The 16,123-nt window shown below is 40.3% G+C and overlaps 1 protein-coding gene across 1 annotated transcript in view; it reads right to left on the bottom strand.

Annotated features, from left to right (window-relative positions):
* Positions 1-3,316: 3,316 nt before the first annotated feature.
* The window catches only part of tatdn2 (TatD DNase domain containing 2), a 35,362-nt gene continuing 22,555 nt past the window's right edge, over positions 3,317-16,123 (bottom strand). The window contains exons 6-7 of the mRNA XM_072582684.1: positions 10,163-10,346; positions 3,317-3,787 (exon numbers count right to left, since the gene is read on the bottom strand). Of these exons, the coding sequence (XP_072438785.1) occupies positions 3,647-3,787; positions 10,163-10,346 (325 nt within the window). The 3' untranslated portion in view covers positions 3,317-3,646. The remainder of the gene's footprint in view (positions 3,788-10,162; positions 10,347-16,123) is intronic.

Genomic DNA, 16,123 nt, shown 5'->3' with positions numbered 1-16,123 from the left:
TCAGAGACTTCAGGTTCAAGTCTCGCTGCTGAGACCTGAATGCATCAATTATGCTAGCACCTCTGGTTATCCCCAATATATAATCCAACTAAATTTGATTTGATCACATTACTTCTAGTTAATCAACCTCCCTTTCCCTTAAAAACAACATCCAAAAAGTGTTTTGCTGCACCTCACACACCATGACAAAACTTGAATATAGCTAAGAGACGCATCATAAAATTTTGTAAAAATAGCCCTATTTATTGTTCCAATTTAAAAAACACAAACCCCAATTCTGTAACAATGGGACCATCATTCAGAAAACAGTGACCATCACATCTGATCAATTTTCTTCTTACTGTACTAGGAATGCAATCTTAGAAATGGACTCCACCTTTTTCTTCCAAGAAAACGAACCAAAAACAAAATCTTGTTTGAGCCTCTCATGTTCAACATGACATTAAATGAATATTTCAATGCAAAAATAACTATATCTAATGTGTGTTAATTACTTAAAAAGGCACAGTGGCTCAGTAGTGAGCACTGCTGCCTTACAGTACCAGGAACCCAGGTTCAATTACACCCTCTGGCAGCTGTGTGTACACTAATGAAGTTTGTACATTCTCAGTGTCTGCGTGGGTTTCGTCTCAGTCCAAAAACGTGCAGATTATGCTAAATTACCCTAAATAGTGTCCAGGGATGTGCCGGCTGGGTGGATTAGCCATAAGAAATGCAGGATTACTTGGATAGGACAGGGATTGGATCTGGGTGGGATACTCTTAAGGGGGTTGGTAGATTTGAATGGCCTGCTTCCACACTAGGGAATTCTATGATTCTAAAGCAGTAATGGCTATTCCAACATATACCCTTGTTGTTCAGTGCACTGAATGGAGTAGTTGAGAGTTCATGTTCTGACTGTAGAGGACATTGGTTAGGCCATTTTTGGAAAACTGTGCACAATTCTGGTCTCGCTGCTATAGGAAGGATGTTGTAAAACCTGAATGGAAAGAGAAAAGATTTACAAGGATGTTGCCAGGGTTGGAGGCTATAAGCTATAGGGAGAGGCTGAATAGACGGAGACTATTTTCCCTGGAGCATCAGAGGATGAGGGGTGACCTTATAAAAGTTCATAAAATCATAATGGGCATGGATAAGGTAAATAGACAAGGTCTTTTCCCTGGGATGCAGGAGTCCAAAACTAGAGGGCACAGGGTTAAGATGAGAGAGAGCAAAGACTTAAAAAGGACCTAAGGGGCAACTGTTTTCCAAGCAGAGGGTGGTACGTTTATGGAATTCGCTGCCAGAGGAAGTGGTGGAGGCTGGTACAATCACAACATTTAAAAGGCATCTGGAGGGGTATATGAATAGGAAGGATTTAGAGGGATATGGGCCAAATTCTGGCAAGTGGGACTAGGTTTATTTAGGATATCTGGTCAGCCTGGACAACCTGGACCAAAAGGACCAGTTCCTGTGCTGTATGTCTCTACGACTCAGACTATTTGGTTACACAAAGTGAGACATCACTTCATCCCCAACAAGTGGTGAAACACAATACTAATGTAGACTCTTATTGGTGAGGTTTGTAATATCAAGGACAATTCCTACAACACAAGGACCAACATGCACAACACACCTCTATAGCATGCCAATTTAGCACTGGGAGCAAAAAATACCACATCTATGAATCCTATCACCAAAAGCAAAACCATGAGTAATGTCTTGAGAAAGGAATACAAACGATTCCAAAACTATTTAATAATAAAATATCTTAAGATAAATATTTAAAATCAAAATATAATTCTTCTAATGAAAAAAGGCTTATTGTATTGTTGCCAGGTAAGGAGCAAGTGTAATGTGAATATGTGTCTTGTGGCAGTGGTACCTCTAGATTCGAAGGTTCAGGTTCAAGTCCCCACCAGTGTCAGAGGGGTGACATGACACAAGCCGAACAGGAAGATTTAAATTAATTTTTTTAAAAAACCAGAGTGCCATATTTACTGCTATTCTGCAGTTAGATACAGACTAGTAATATACCAGTTCACCAGTCAAATAGAGCCAGAGCTATATAACATGGAAACAGACCCTTCAGTTCAACCCAGCCATGCCAACCAAATATCCTAAATTAACCTAATCTCATTTGCCAGTATTTGACCATATTCCTCTAAACCTTTCCTAAACCCAAACCCATTCAGATGCCTTTTAAATGTTGTAATTGTACCAGCCTTCGTCTGGCAGTGAATTCTATACACACACCACCCTTTGTGTGAAGTTGCCCCTTATGTCCCTTTTAAATCTTACCGCTCACCTTTAACCAGTGCCCTCTAGTTTTAGACTTCCTAACCTGGGGAAAAGACCTTGGCTATTTATCCTATCCTTGTCATTTTATAAACTTCTTTAAAAGGTCACCCCTCAGCCTCTGACGCTCTAGGGAAAATAGCCCCAGCCTATTCAGCCTCTCCCTATAGCTCAAGCCCTCCAACTCTGGCAACATCCTTGTAAACCTTCTCTTTCAAGTTTCACAACATCCTTCCTATAGGAGGGAGACCAGAATTACTTGCAGTATTCTAAAAGTGGCCTAACCAATGTCCTGTACAGGGGCAACATGACCTCCTAAGGTCAAAGGTATAAACATCATCTCCCACTGTTCAAGGTACTAAACATCTTCACAACCCTGTCTATCTGTAACTCAAGGAATTATGAACCTGTGTGCCAAGGTCTCTTTGTTCAATAACATTCCCCAGGACCTCACCATTAAGTGTATAAGTCCCGCCCTGATTTGCCTTTCCAAAATGCAGCACCTCACATTTATCTAAATTAAACACCATCTGCCACTCGTTGGCTCACTGGCCCATCTGATCAAGATCATTTTTGTACTGAGGTATCCTTCTTCACTATTCTCTACACCATCAATTTTGAGGTCATCTGCAAACTTACTAACCATACCTATCTTCACATCCAGATTATTTGTACAAGTGAGCTGCAAAATATGTTCTATGAAACTTTAGCATTTGATGCTAAAAGCACAATCATTTTGAAATTCTGGGAACCAGTTTTGTAGCCATTTAATGTGTGTGGAATCTTGTCTTGATCTTAGATGACATAAGACATCGGTCTGAACAAGTTCATGTACATTATTGGGGTGGTCACTGAACAGTGATAAGTGCTAATCACTCTTTACAGGTAGACTACATAATACATTGAGCTCCAGCATGCCATGTCTCCTCAGAACTCTATTCTTCAAAAAAAAAATGGAGAGAAAGCAGAATTTGATTTTTAAAAAGTTGCAATTTTTAATTCACAGTCAAGGAAAAAAAAAGTCATAGCTACAAACAAATATTGAGCTGTTAGTGTTAGTATTTACCACCCATATCTTATCAATATTTAAAATCTTGGCTTGCAAAGGTGAAAAATCTATACTCAGAAATTTAAGACCCATCATCTTTTACATTTAGTGAATCACCACAAATTAATGTTGCAACATCCAATATTCAATGTTGATAAGAAATCATACTCAAATTAAAAATGTGAATTCAGTTATTTTTACACACAATGCAAGCTGAAAAATATCATTCCAAGCTAGAATAAGTTCATTCATTAAGCATCAACATTCTTATGGAACACAGTTTAAAAAGCAATTAAAATGGGATTAAGTTTGGTGCCTTGCTTATATTCCATATATATCTTGGGTATTTTTTCTCACTATTGAAAGAACTGTAGATAGCTTCATAACTTTCTGCTTGGCAATTTCCATTAGTGTATATAAGGCAAGTCCTGGATGGGAATAGCAACAAACCCTCTTGGAAATCTGAAAAAAGTACAAACAAATAATTTTTATTTTAAAATCTACTTATATAGACAAAACATCCATTCAAAAGAGTACGAAAAGTTTAGTTCATTAATGTTACAAAACCAAAAGCATGTAGGTCACTTTAAGAGCCTTTTCTGAGCTGAAATCGTGACAGCACATGGTCTGTGATTAGTTGACAGGTACAGAGTATGCCAAGAATTGATGATATGTACAATTAGCTTGGGGTTATGTTTTGAGGTTAAGACAACTGGATTTAAATTTAATCAATTAATTTTAATTATGGCCAAGATACCAAAATCAAATGGAATTTTATTGTATTGGTATCAGACCAGTGAGAGGGTACGATGTTGGGGGTATAAAAAAGGCATTTTGAAAATTAGACAGAGCTAACTGCCCATTCAACTGGAGAGCCAACTGCCATCTGAAGAAATAAGCATCCTACTCTCAAAATTCTCAGAAGGCATCTATTAAAAAGGTACCAATAAATTTTATATAAAGACATTTGCAGAGAAAACAAATTGATAATCCTGGGAGAAGACTGCATAACTGGAATGAAGATGGCCCAAGAGACTGTATGGACTTTGATATTAAGTTGATTTAATGTTTAAACATTTTAATAGAGCTGGGGTCAGAGTGATTAGTTAAGAAAAAAGGAGGCTCAGGTTTGTTAATAGTTTTATTTAGTGCTCACTGTTAAAGTTAAATTATTTTATCTTTAAATGGTGGAAATCAGAAATTTTGTTTCACTCACTCTCACTTTTAGCAGATTGCAAGGAGAGGTGAGCTTTATTCGGGGTGTTTTGGTTTTAATTAGCAGAGGGGGTTTGACTCTGTCATAAGAAGAAGAAAAATATTCCTCCTTTCTCCATCTTCCAGGAATGGGACTGTCCAACATCAGAAAAGTCAGATAGAGTTGCTCTGATTCTAAAAGTCCCTACCCAGATTATTAACAGCACACAGGGCAGCTTAGGATAGATGGGGAAACTAGGATCATTTGAACGTGTAATGCTTAGTATTCACTTGGGTTCTGTAACTTAACACAGCATGGTCAAACAATCAGTTTCAGAGCTTATTTGTGAGCAGACTGATGATGCAAAACAACCCTAAAGACTAGGAAGACCAATGTTTAATTCTCAATTTGTATGGGGTGAATGCTCAAAAAGGCAAATCACAATACAAAACAGCACATAAGGACTTTCAGAAAAATAAATGCAAGGAGAAATGTAAATGGTTGACTATAGTTCACTATTGTGCCACTTCAAATGGCACTCAGAACAAAATGATCCAATTTTAAATGAATACTCAAGAAACATGTGATTTTATTAATGTCTCTCGTCTCATTCATGCATACAATACTTTAAATAGATATGTCAAATTCCTTTTTAAAATGGTCACATTTAAAAAAAAACAAATTTGTTGGTAGAATCAGTCAACAAAAGTAATGCTTTTCTAACCTTGTCTAATGATTTTAATTTTAAATAATTTGTTAACCATCTTGTGGAAATCACGTTTATAATTTTACCTCATTATACCATTTAATAACCATTTGGAGGCTTTGGGGAGAATTTTCGGGATTGCAGCAACATTGGCAATAAAAGTTAAGGAAGAATTGAACAAGAGCTTAGTGAGACCTCACCCAAGGTTGGTAGGATTTCCCTGCATCTTATGCTTTGGCTGAGTGCCAAGGCAAGTTTCTTGCAAGGGACCAGTGAGTTGCCAATTAAGATATTTATAATTTGCCTTAAGAGCCCAATTCACTTCATTAATGTTCAGCTTCCCATCTAAACACAATAGGCATTGAGAAATTGAAACAATGGCCAATAGATATTATTGTTAGACTATTAATCCCCAGAATATTCCAGAAGATTTGTAGGGCAGGTTGTTGACTTGCTCACTGAGCTGGTAAGTTTGTTCGCAGACATTTCTTCACCATTCTAGGTAACATCAGTGCGCCTCTGGTGAAGCGTTGGTGTTCTGTCCCACTTGCTGTGCGTCTGGGTCTGATGGGGTTGGAGGAGTCATTTCCGGTTTTGTTGCTAGTTCGGTTTCTTCATGGTTGGTACATGGAGTCCAACTCTACATGCTTGTTAATGAAGTTTTGGGTTAAGTGCCTGACTTCCATGAACTCCTGTGCACGCCTGTTTTGGGTAACACATCCATCCTAGGACAAGCCAATCAAATTGGTGTCCATGTGTATGGTCATGTCTCTTGGTGGCTAGTTGGTGTTAGTGCACTCTGGTGGCTAACTTCCTTCCTGTTGGCCCTAGGTAGTGCTTTCAGCAGACTTTACATGGCATTTTGTATTTAATGTTGGTCCTATTCGTTGTGCATATGGGATACTTGTCACCAGCTGTCGTAATGTGGTAATTGGTTTGTGGGCTACCAATGATACCCAGGAATCAGTAGTCTAGTGGTCATTTTGGATAGGTCCTTAATGTACGGCAGCATAGCCAGTGTGTCCGGATGTGTTGTGTCTTCCTGTTGTGGTCTGTCATGTATGTAATAGCAGATGATACTTTGCGTATCCATTGTTTCTGAAGATGTTGTGTAGGTGTTCTTCTTCTGCTTTGCATATCTCCAGGGTGCTGCAGTGTATTATGGCTTGATGGACGAATATTCTGATGCAGCTCAGTTTATGGGTGATGGGATGCTTCTTGTTGTAGTTGTGCACTTGGTCTATGTGGGTACCCTTCCTGTATACGCTGGTCTGGGGTTCCTCATTGGCCTTGCATTAGACCACTACGTCCAGGAAGGGGAATTGGTTGTTGAGGAATTCTTCAGCAGAGTAGATAGAGTTGTCCACTTGGTATTCATGGTTGGTACACAGTTTGTATCCAAAGCTTTTTGCAATTTCCCTTTCATATTTGTGGAGGCAGTTGTGGGCTTTGTTAACCATTACCCATAGCATTCTGCAGCCATTTTGTTCCGCTACTTTCTACACTTGTAGGGTGCCGAGAGGTGGCTTGTGTTTAGTAGTCTGGTCATACTCATTTTGAGGCATTCATGCAGGAAGTGGAGATATTCACAGGTACCTCACTGTCAGCTGGCATTGGTTTCCCATCATCAGGCACGTGTGAGCATGGTCCGCCAATAGGTGTTCAAAGTATTCGAGAAGATTTGTAGCTCAGATTGTGGATGAGGTTGTTGACTTGTTCACTGAGCTGGTAAGTTTGTTCGCAGGAGTTTTGTCACCATGCTAGATGTCAGTGTGCCTGTGAAGTATTGTTCCATTCTGCTTGCTATTTGCGTGTCTGGGTCTGCTGGTGGTGTCATTTCCAGTTCTGCTGCTGGTTCTGTTTTAGTGGCTAAATGAGGTCCAACTCTACCTGTTTGTTCATGGAGTTCCAAATTGAGTGCCAGGCTTGCAGGAATTCCCATACATGTCTGTTTGGCTTGTCCTAACAAGTATAAAGATCCCATACACACAACCAACAGGACCAACATTATATACAAAATACCATGTAAAGACTGCCAAAAGCACTACATAGGGCAAACAGGAAGAAGTTAGCCATAGTACACGAACACCAACTAGCCACCAAGAGACATGACCAGCTATCACTTGTATCCATACACATGGACAATGTAGGACACCAATTAGATTGGGATAACACATCCATCAGTGGACAAGCCAAACAGAGGCATGCATTGAAATTCCACAAAACGTCTAAACAAACTTGCCAGATCAGTAAGACAGCAATGTCATTAATCCAAAAAAAAAAATCAGCTAATGTGCGGGTGACTCTGGTTTGAATCCCACCACAACAGATAGTCAAATTAGAATTCAATAAAAATATCTGGAATTAATAAAGTAACCATGACCACAAAACAATTGTCTATTGTCAGAATCCCATTTGGTTCACTAATTTCTTTCAAAGAAGGAAATCTGCCATCCTCACCATCTGGCCTTCAATCACTCTCATCACAATTATGTAGTTGAATGTCAACTGCCCTCTGAAACAGCCTAGCAAGTCAGTCAGTTGTGTCAATTGCTACAAAAGTCTCAAATTGTATGGACAGACCACCTGGCATCAACAGCCACCTCAACCCTGCAAAGTCTCTTTAACATTGGGGGTCTGGTGCCAAAGTTGGGAGAGCTCACAGGCTAGTCAAGGAACTGCCTGACAGTCATTCTCAAGGAATCATTCCTTACAGAATGTCCCAGACATCAACATCCGCCCTCTGTATATCCTGTCCCACCAGCAAGACAGACCCAAGACAGCACAGTATATATAGTTGGAAGGGCATTGCCCTGGGATGACTCAACACGGATTCTGGAACCCAGTGAAGCCTCATAGCATCAGGTTAAACATGGGCAAGGAAATCTCCTGCCAATTACTATGTACCACCCTCCCTCAGTTGATGAGCCGGTCCTCCTCCTCGTTCAATAACGAGAGGAAACAGGAGGTGACAAGGGCACAAAAGATGCTTTGGTGGTGGACTTTAAAATCCCTCAAGAGTGGTTAGGTAGCATGACTGAATGCGCTGGTTGCATCATAAAGGACATAGCTGTTAGACTGGGTGTGTAGCAGGTGGTAAGGGAACCAAGAGCACAAAGCTTACTGGACCTCATCCTTCCGATCTGCCTGCCACAGTTGTATCCGAGAATGCTTTCAAGCACTGCAAACCTATTTTACTTACTCATTGTCCCCATTATCACTTTTTTCTCTTCCCGGCATACTATCATCCTAACCTGTCTGTCTTACTTTCTGTCTGGGCACACATCCCCCCCCTCCCAAGAGAAGTGCCAAACATCAGATAATCAACCACCTATATGGATTCTTTGTTCTCTAGGTTGTTTTACACTGAGAATGAGAGACTATTAAGAAAGGTGAAAGTGGATGAGGCAGCTGTGACTTTTGGTATAAGTGGAAGGCATCCCAAACAAGTGAGCAGTCAGTGCAGAAGGCATTCAGGGTGTTAAGGGTTAACTTGGGTGACTGAGTGTGGGAAGCTATTGCAAGCAATAGCAAGTGTGGTAGAGCATGAGCCTTTGGGATGTGAGTACAGTTGCAGAAAGAGATATTGGAGAGAAGGTAGTAACACTTATACTGGAGGAATGGAGGTAGTCAGTGAAAAAGAAAAAAGGGACATCCCATGTTTGCGATATCAGACTGGCAGAACCTCTGGCAAGATCTTGCACGCAACAAAAGGCTGTTGATGCTTCTGCGTGTCTGCCACATCTGCAGCAGGTGTCAGGAACTCAGCAGAGCAACTCTGGGTTGACAGTGCTTGTATGGGTGCACAAGTGGCTTTTAAAAATGGTGTACAGACAAAGGATACTGATCAATTCTGGGTGACCCCAAGAATGGCACATTGTTCTGGGAATGGTATGTTAACATGGGGCTAGAATCAGACAAAATGTGACTGAAGGGGTGGGATAGGTATGGAGTTTGATAGGATCAGAGAAAACTTACTCAGCTTTGTGCCACAATTCCCTCCTAAAAGCTTGATGCAATTCATACTTACTGAAAATAATCCAAGGCTCAGCCCATTCATTTCAGTTCTAGTGGAAGAGCATTTAAAAGTTCTCTACTTCATCTCAAAGTTCAACTCTATCACTGGTAATATTCTGCACTACTTTCTGGAACAAAATGTGATTGGCAAGTCATGCTTGAGCAACATTTTCAACACTAAGTTTGTGCTAGAGCTAAAGGGTGCTATTATCCAAAAAGCATTCTGACAGTAACAGGAACAAACAGGGTGGAATTTAATGGCCTTGCCTGTGTGAGTTTGGTGGGACATTTAATCAGGCAGTCAATGGGGTCCCTGCTACCTTACCATTTCCATTCTAATTGAGCTTAAGGCAGGAAAATTTAAGATCGTAGGGGCAATAGTTTTAGTGACAAATATGAAACTAGACTCAATCGCAAAAGTCAGTTCTCAACAGATGAACATGCAGCTAATGGGTTACCACAATCACTATTTTAGCTTTGGTACTCAAACCATCCTGATGTGAAATGTCCTTTTGAACAATCTCTACCTAGCTGTAGAGTCATTTTATGGTGCAGGCACAAAAATGGAATACTGACTGGCATCAAAAAAGTTTGGAAAAAAATTAAAGCAGATTTCCTTTTCACAGTGGACCATTTTTAGCCAGATTGTCATAATGCATTATGAAGTTTACTCTGAATAAATCACTGGAAATAATGAAGCCAATGTCAAAAAAACACACAGCTGCCGGAAACAGTTGTTGTTCAATATTGTAATCATCTTTAATACCACAAGCAACATAATGCTTTTCTGCATTTTGCTCATTTTACAATCAACCCTAGATTTCACACAACTAACAGATTATGATTCACAATTACATTCTAAATTCCTCATCCTCTTGAATTATTATACGTTAAGATTATTATGATTAACAGAACATACCCCTCTTGGTAAGAAATATGGTGCGTCAGTTTCCACAACAATCCTCTCTATTGGAATTCTTTTTACTGCTTCTCTGGCCAAAACAGCAGTTGGGTAAGTTAACAGGGCTGTGAATCCAACTGACAAATTAGAAAATTCCTGTAGAAATGGTTCAATCACTTCATATCGGCCTGTAAAGCAATGCCTGCAGAGTGAAAGATCAAAATCCAAATCAATTAAAATATGCATGTTCTTTTGGTTTTATTAAGCACTTACTGACAGGAAGCCAGTCAGTTCACTCTTGTATCTTCTAGAAACCAGCAATATTGACAATGGGGACAGATGGCCAAATTATACCTGTGAAGGAGTAAAATAAAAACAATTGGTTCTGATCAATCTCAATGACTTTTCAGGACTTTTACTTTCTTGTAATATGAAGAAACCTTTCAGTGTTGCTGTTTAGTCAGGTGATCCCAGGTCCAGAGTGTTGTTCCTCAAATACAAACAAGTGCTACTGGAATTACTCAGCTGAAAAAGAACAGAAGGTTTGAGATTGGGTGGATGATAGTACTGAGTCGAGTGTGGAGTGCTGGAAAAGCACAGCAGGTCAGGCAGCATCTGAGGAGTTGGAGAATCAACGTTTCGGACATAAGCCCTTCATCAGGAATGAGGATATAGTACAAATTAGGTGCAAAAGGGTGCTGCAAGTGACCCATACGGATAGAAAAATGTTTCAAGAAACAGTAAAGTGGTAGAATCATGAACACTACCAGACAAAAAAGAAAAACTTAAGATCATCAATACTGGAAAAGAGAAATGAAACAAATGTGGCTGGGTTTACAGCCTGAAATTGCTGAAGCTAAAACCAAGATGATGTAAATGACCCAAGTGAAAGACAAGTGGTGGCCCCTTGAGCTTGCTTTGGTGCTGCTGCAACCCAAACTCACTATGGTATGTTGTATGGGCATACCAGCTCATTCTGGTGTTTGAGCTGCTGCGTATGATAGAGGATGACTGTGGAGACAACCTTGAAGGTTTAGGAAACAACTAAGTCGAATGTGCTAGATATAAATCGTTTCCTGATCTAAGTAGAGAAGTATTTTGTAGATGCCAAGATGATATATACTGCACGTTAGCAAATAGTTTGGATTACATTGATAGATGATAGAACATTGGTAGAAGCTTTGAGAAGGATCAATTATTAGGTCTCATTCCTTCAAGACCATAAGCTGTTCTGCCCACAGACCATAGGTCATCATAGCGGGTAGTGCTTATGCCAATCAATATTAACCCTTTCATACCCATATACATATCCCCACAAGCTACATTTTTCATATTAGATGTGTATCTAATAGTTAATTTATCCCAGCGCCCTCAAGTCTAGACTCAAACACAAATGTCTGGAGGTTTTCTTGTTTTCCTGGAATGTGTCCTCCTCCGAACTGGAAGATTGTTTTCTGGCTGTATGATTGTCTCGGAGTCTGACAGCAAGAGGTCTACAGGTCCCTTCAATCTGAAGGATGTTTTAACCTTTGGATTTCCTTTGCAGAGGATGCCCTCACTACTGAAACAAGCAATTGTTTCTTTACAGTATTCAGAATCTCCAAAATCAAGAGCTGATCATTACTCTGCATTCCCACCTAGCTCCAATAACATTTCAGTACCTTGCTTACTAAGAATCCATGAACCTTAAAAATATTTACAAACTCTTCCTCAAAAGGCAGTGGAAACAGTGTTCCAAAGACTCCTGAACCTCGGAGAAAGAAGAAAAAAAATCTTAAATAGGCAACACTTATGCTTAAATAACGTTCCTAGTGTTGGATTCGGACAAGATTTTAAAAGGAGTTTGGATGGGTATATGAATAGGCAAGGTTTAGAGGTATGAGCTAAATGCTGGCAAATGGGACTAGATTAATTTAGGATGTCTGGTTGGCATGGATGAGTTGGACCGAAGGGTCCGTTTCCATGCTGTACAGTTCTATGCCTATGATGAAACTTTTTTCCACATCCACCTCATCAATACCCTTTGCGATCTTGAGTGTTTCAATTAAGTGACCACTTAATTTTCTAAATTCCAACGGATACAAGCCTACCATGTCCAACCTTCCTCATCAGGAAGTCTACTTTTCCAAGTAGTAGTTTCATGAATGTTTTGAATCGTTACCAATTGTTTCTTGCACAAGGAGACAAATACTGTGCATAGTATTCCCAGTGAGGTCAGTTCGCTGGATAGCTGGTTTGCAGTGCAGTGATACCAACAGCATTCACGCAATTCCAGCACCACCTGAGATTACCATGAAGGATTCTCCTTTTCAACCTCTTCCCTTGCTGGAAAGGTGGTGACCCTCAGACATTGTCCTTTAGTCCGATAGGGCCATAGCAACTTTACTTGGCCTGGACAATCACAAAGGCCAACCTCCCATCTACCAGGCCTGCTGTCAAGGAAAGGCAGCCAGCATTCTTAAAGATCCATCCCACACTGGCAATGTTTTTCTACAACCTCTACCATCAGGGAGAAGGTACAGAAACCTGAACACATGCACTAGCCGGTTTCGCAACAGTTTCTATCTTACTGTTAGAATACTGAATGGACTCAAACTCTTAACATTTGCCTTTACTGTTTTTGCTGCTGTTTACCTATTATTTACTTATCTATGCTACTTAACTCTGATCTGCCTGTATTACTCGCAAGACAAAGCTTTTCACTGTGCCTCGGTACATGTGACAATAAATTCAATTCAATTCAGTACTCTAAATGTGGGCTTAGCAAAGCGCTATATAAACTGAGCATAACTTCTCCACTTTAGTATTATTTTCCCTTTCAATTAGCAATTAACATGCTACTAGCTGTCTTAATTACTTGCTGTACATTAACATTTTGATTCATGCGCTAGAATATTCTAATCCCTCTGCATCTCAGAACTGCAATCTCTCATTTAGATAATATTCATTTTTATTCTTCCTGCCAATCTCATTTTCCCTATATACCATTTGACTTTTTTTTTTAAAAAAAGGGTACTACCACTTGTGGGTCTGCCGCTCAAAGTTATTCTTTGTTGGAATACATCTATTCTGTATGCATTCTGGAATACCCCCTTAAATGTTTGTCTCTGCATTTCTATCCCTTAACAGATCTGCTCCTTCATTCAAGAAACTTTGCTTTCATACATTCACAATTCCCTTTTAAAAAAGTTAAAAAAAATACAAGTCTTGAAGCCACTTGTCTCCCTCAAACGGGATACAAAATTCAATCACATTGTGATCACTGCTACCTAGGAGAACCCTGAGTATGAAATCATATACACCCAAGAGATTATGCCATGATCTGCTTATGGACACAGGGAAAGATAAGGAAACGGGTGCATTTTAAAATGCACAATCCATTTGCAAAAATGTATTCTGCTTGCTACTTTAAAATACTTCAATTTTGCAGTACAAATCGTTCTGGAGGGATTTCCTAACATTTTGTCGCTAAAATGAAGCATTCTTGACATCTCATGTTATCAAGGTGAGAAGCTGTTTGTGGCTTTAATAAGTTAGGCCTAGACATCTGGTTTTATGAGAGATTATACAAATATTGCCTGTTTTCTCTAGAAGATAGACCTGATCAAATTCTTCGAGATATTAAACAGAAAAGGTCAGGGCAGATAAAGATGAACTATTTCCACAGGTCAGGTCGGTATTGTAGAACTAAGGTGTAGAGTCAGGGAAGTAGTGCCAGGCTCTTCAGCAGAGATGTTAGGAAGCATTTCTATACATTAATAGTGATAGATATTTGTAACACTTTTACAAACTGCAATGGATCCTGGATCAGTTATTAATTTTAAATTTGAGATACACAAGTATTTGTTAAGATATTAAGGGATAGAGGCCAAAGACAGGTATGTAGAGTTAGTCCACAAATCAGCTATGATCTCATTGAATGGCAGAATAGGCTCTCCATCTCCCGCAACCGACTATATACAGTCGGTTACTACAAACCCACAGCTACCTGGACTACACCTCCACCCATCCTACCTCTTGTAAAAATGCCATCCCTTATTCCCAATTCCTCTGCCTCCTCCGCATCTGCTCCCAGGAGGACCAATTCCACCACAGAACATCCCTGATGGCCTCCTCCTTCCAAGACCATGGTCGACAATACCCTCCAGCACACCACCTCCACCCTTGAACCCCACCCCCTCCAATCGCAACAAAAACAGAACCTTCCCGGGCCTCACCTTCCACCCCACCAACCTCTGTATACATATTATTGTCTGCCACCTGCAAACAAACCCCGCCACTAGGGATATATTTCCCTCCCCATTCTTATCTGCATTCTGGAGATACCATTCCTCCCGCAACACCATCAGATCCACCCCCCACCCCACACCGGCTCCTTCCCCTGCTACTGCAGGAAGTGCAAAACCTGCACCCCCACTCACCTCCATCCAAGGTCACAAAGGATCTTTTCATATCCAACAGAAATTTCTGTACTTCCATGCAAGTTATTACTGTATCCGTTGCACCCAATGTAGTCTCTTCCAACTAGTGGATCATTTCAGATCACATCTCTGTTATACCTGCACCAACCAACCCCACCACCCAATGGCTGAACATTTTAACTCCCCCTCCCACTGCACCAAGTACATGCAGGTTATGGGCATCCTCCATTACCAAACCTTTACCATCTTATGCCTGGAGGAAGAATGCCTCATCTTTCACCTTGGGACCCTGCAACCACACGGTCAATGTGGATTTCCACTGGTTTCCTCATTTCTCCTCCCCCACCTCATCCCAGTCCAAAGCCTACAATTCGGCACTGCCCCTTTGACCAGTCCTACGTGTCCACCTTCCTGCTTCCCACCCATCTATCCACTCCACCCTCCCCTCCGACCTATCACTTCCACCCACAACTTTATCTACGCATCACATTCCCACCTATCTTCTCCCCAGCCCCACCCTCTTCCCATTTATCTCTGCCACTCTAGCCCACAAGCCTCATTCCTGATGAAGGGTATATGCCAGAAACCTTGATTCACCTCGTCCTTTGATGCTGCCTGACCTGCTGTGCTTTTGCAGCATCACAATCTTGACTCAAAAGATCTAAATGGCCTGCTCCTGTTTTCTACTTTAATCAGACCTTACTTGATGCTTTCTATTGTTTGGGGCTTCAAAATAATGACACCCATCTTTATTTCAGCTCTTTAAGGATTGCTTTTTCTGTGGCCTGAATAAAATCTCCCAAAAACTTTTAGATTAGGTCTGCTTAGACTTCAATTTTCCTAGTATATTGCTTTAAAAAACTGACTTCACAAAGTTCCTAGAACTGCAACCTTGGATTACTATTTATTTTGTGGCCCTTTCACTTCAGTTTCTGAAGCCATACCTCATGGTCAATATTCACTCTAGAGTGAATGCTCCAGGGGTCAAAGTAATATATTTTTAATTTCTTGCTTTTCCCAGGCTGAATTACTGCTTTTTAAAAGTTTCTCTAGTCCACTTTGGTTTTCCTCAGCCTCCAATGCCTGGACACTTACCACTGAATTCAGAGCCTAGAACTGCTCCCACAGACTTACAGTGCAATTCTCCTGCTGCATCTCATTCACTAGAGTATTCTTCCACGTAGAGGAGCCCCACAAAGGTTCCTTTGAACAGGTTAATTTTTGTTTAGTTTTTAGCTCTACTGTGCTGCTAACAGTCTTGTATAGGCAAGTGACTTAAAAATGGAGTCTGAAGATCTCAAACTGCTATGCACCATGTGACATGAAAGTCAAATTAAACCTGCACCTGTTTAGGTGCCCAGCATGCATGTATACCGTATAAACTTCTGTTCATGAATGTTATTGCCACCCAAGTATAGGAAATTATAGGGCCTGCTTTTTCTTGTATTGTAAAAATCCACTTCCTGGTCTAAGTGGAAGAATCTACAACTAGTTACAGGTTATATTGATATGATGGACATTGTTACAGAGACTTTAAAAAGAACTAAATGTTAGGATC

Source organism: Chiloscyllium punctatum, chromosome 12, assembly GCF_047496795.1.
Source record: "Chiloscyllium punctatum isolate Juve2018m chromosome 12, sChiPun1.3, whole genome shotgun sequence".
Lineage (NCBI taxonomy): Eukaryota > Metazoa > Chordata > Chondrichthyes > Orectolobiformes > Hemiscylliidae > Chiloscyllium > Chiloscyllium punctatum.
This window is presented reverse-complemented; position numbering and strand designations above follow the sequence as displayed.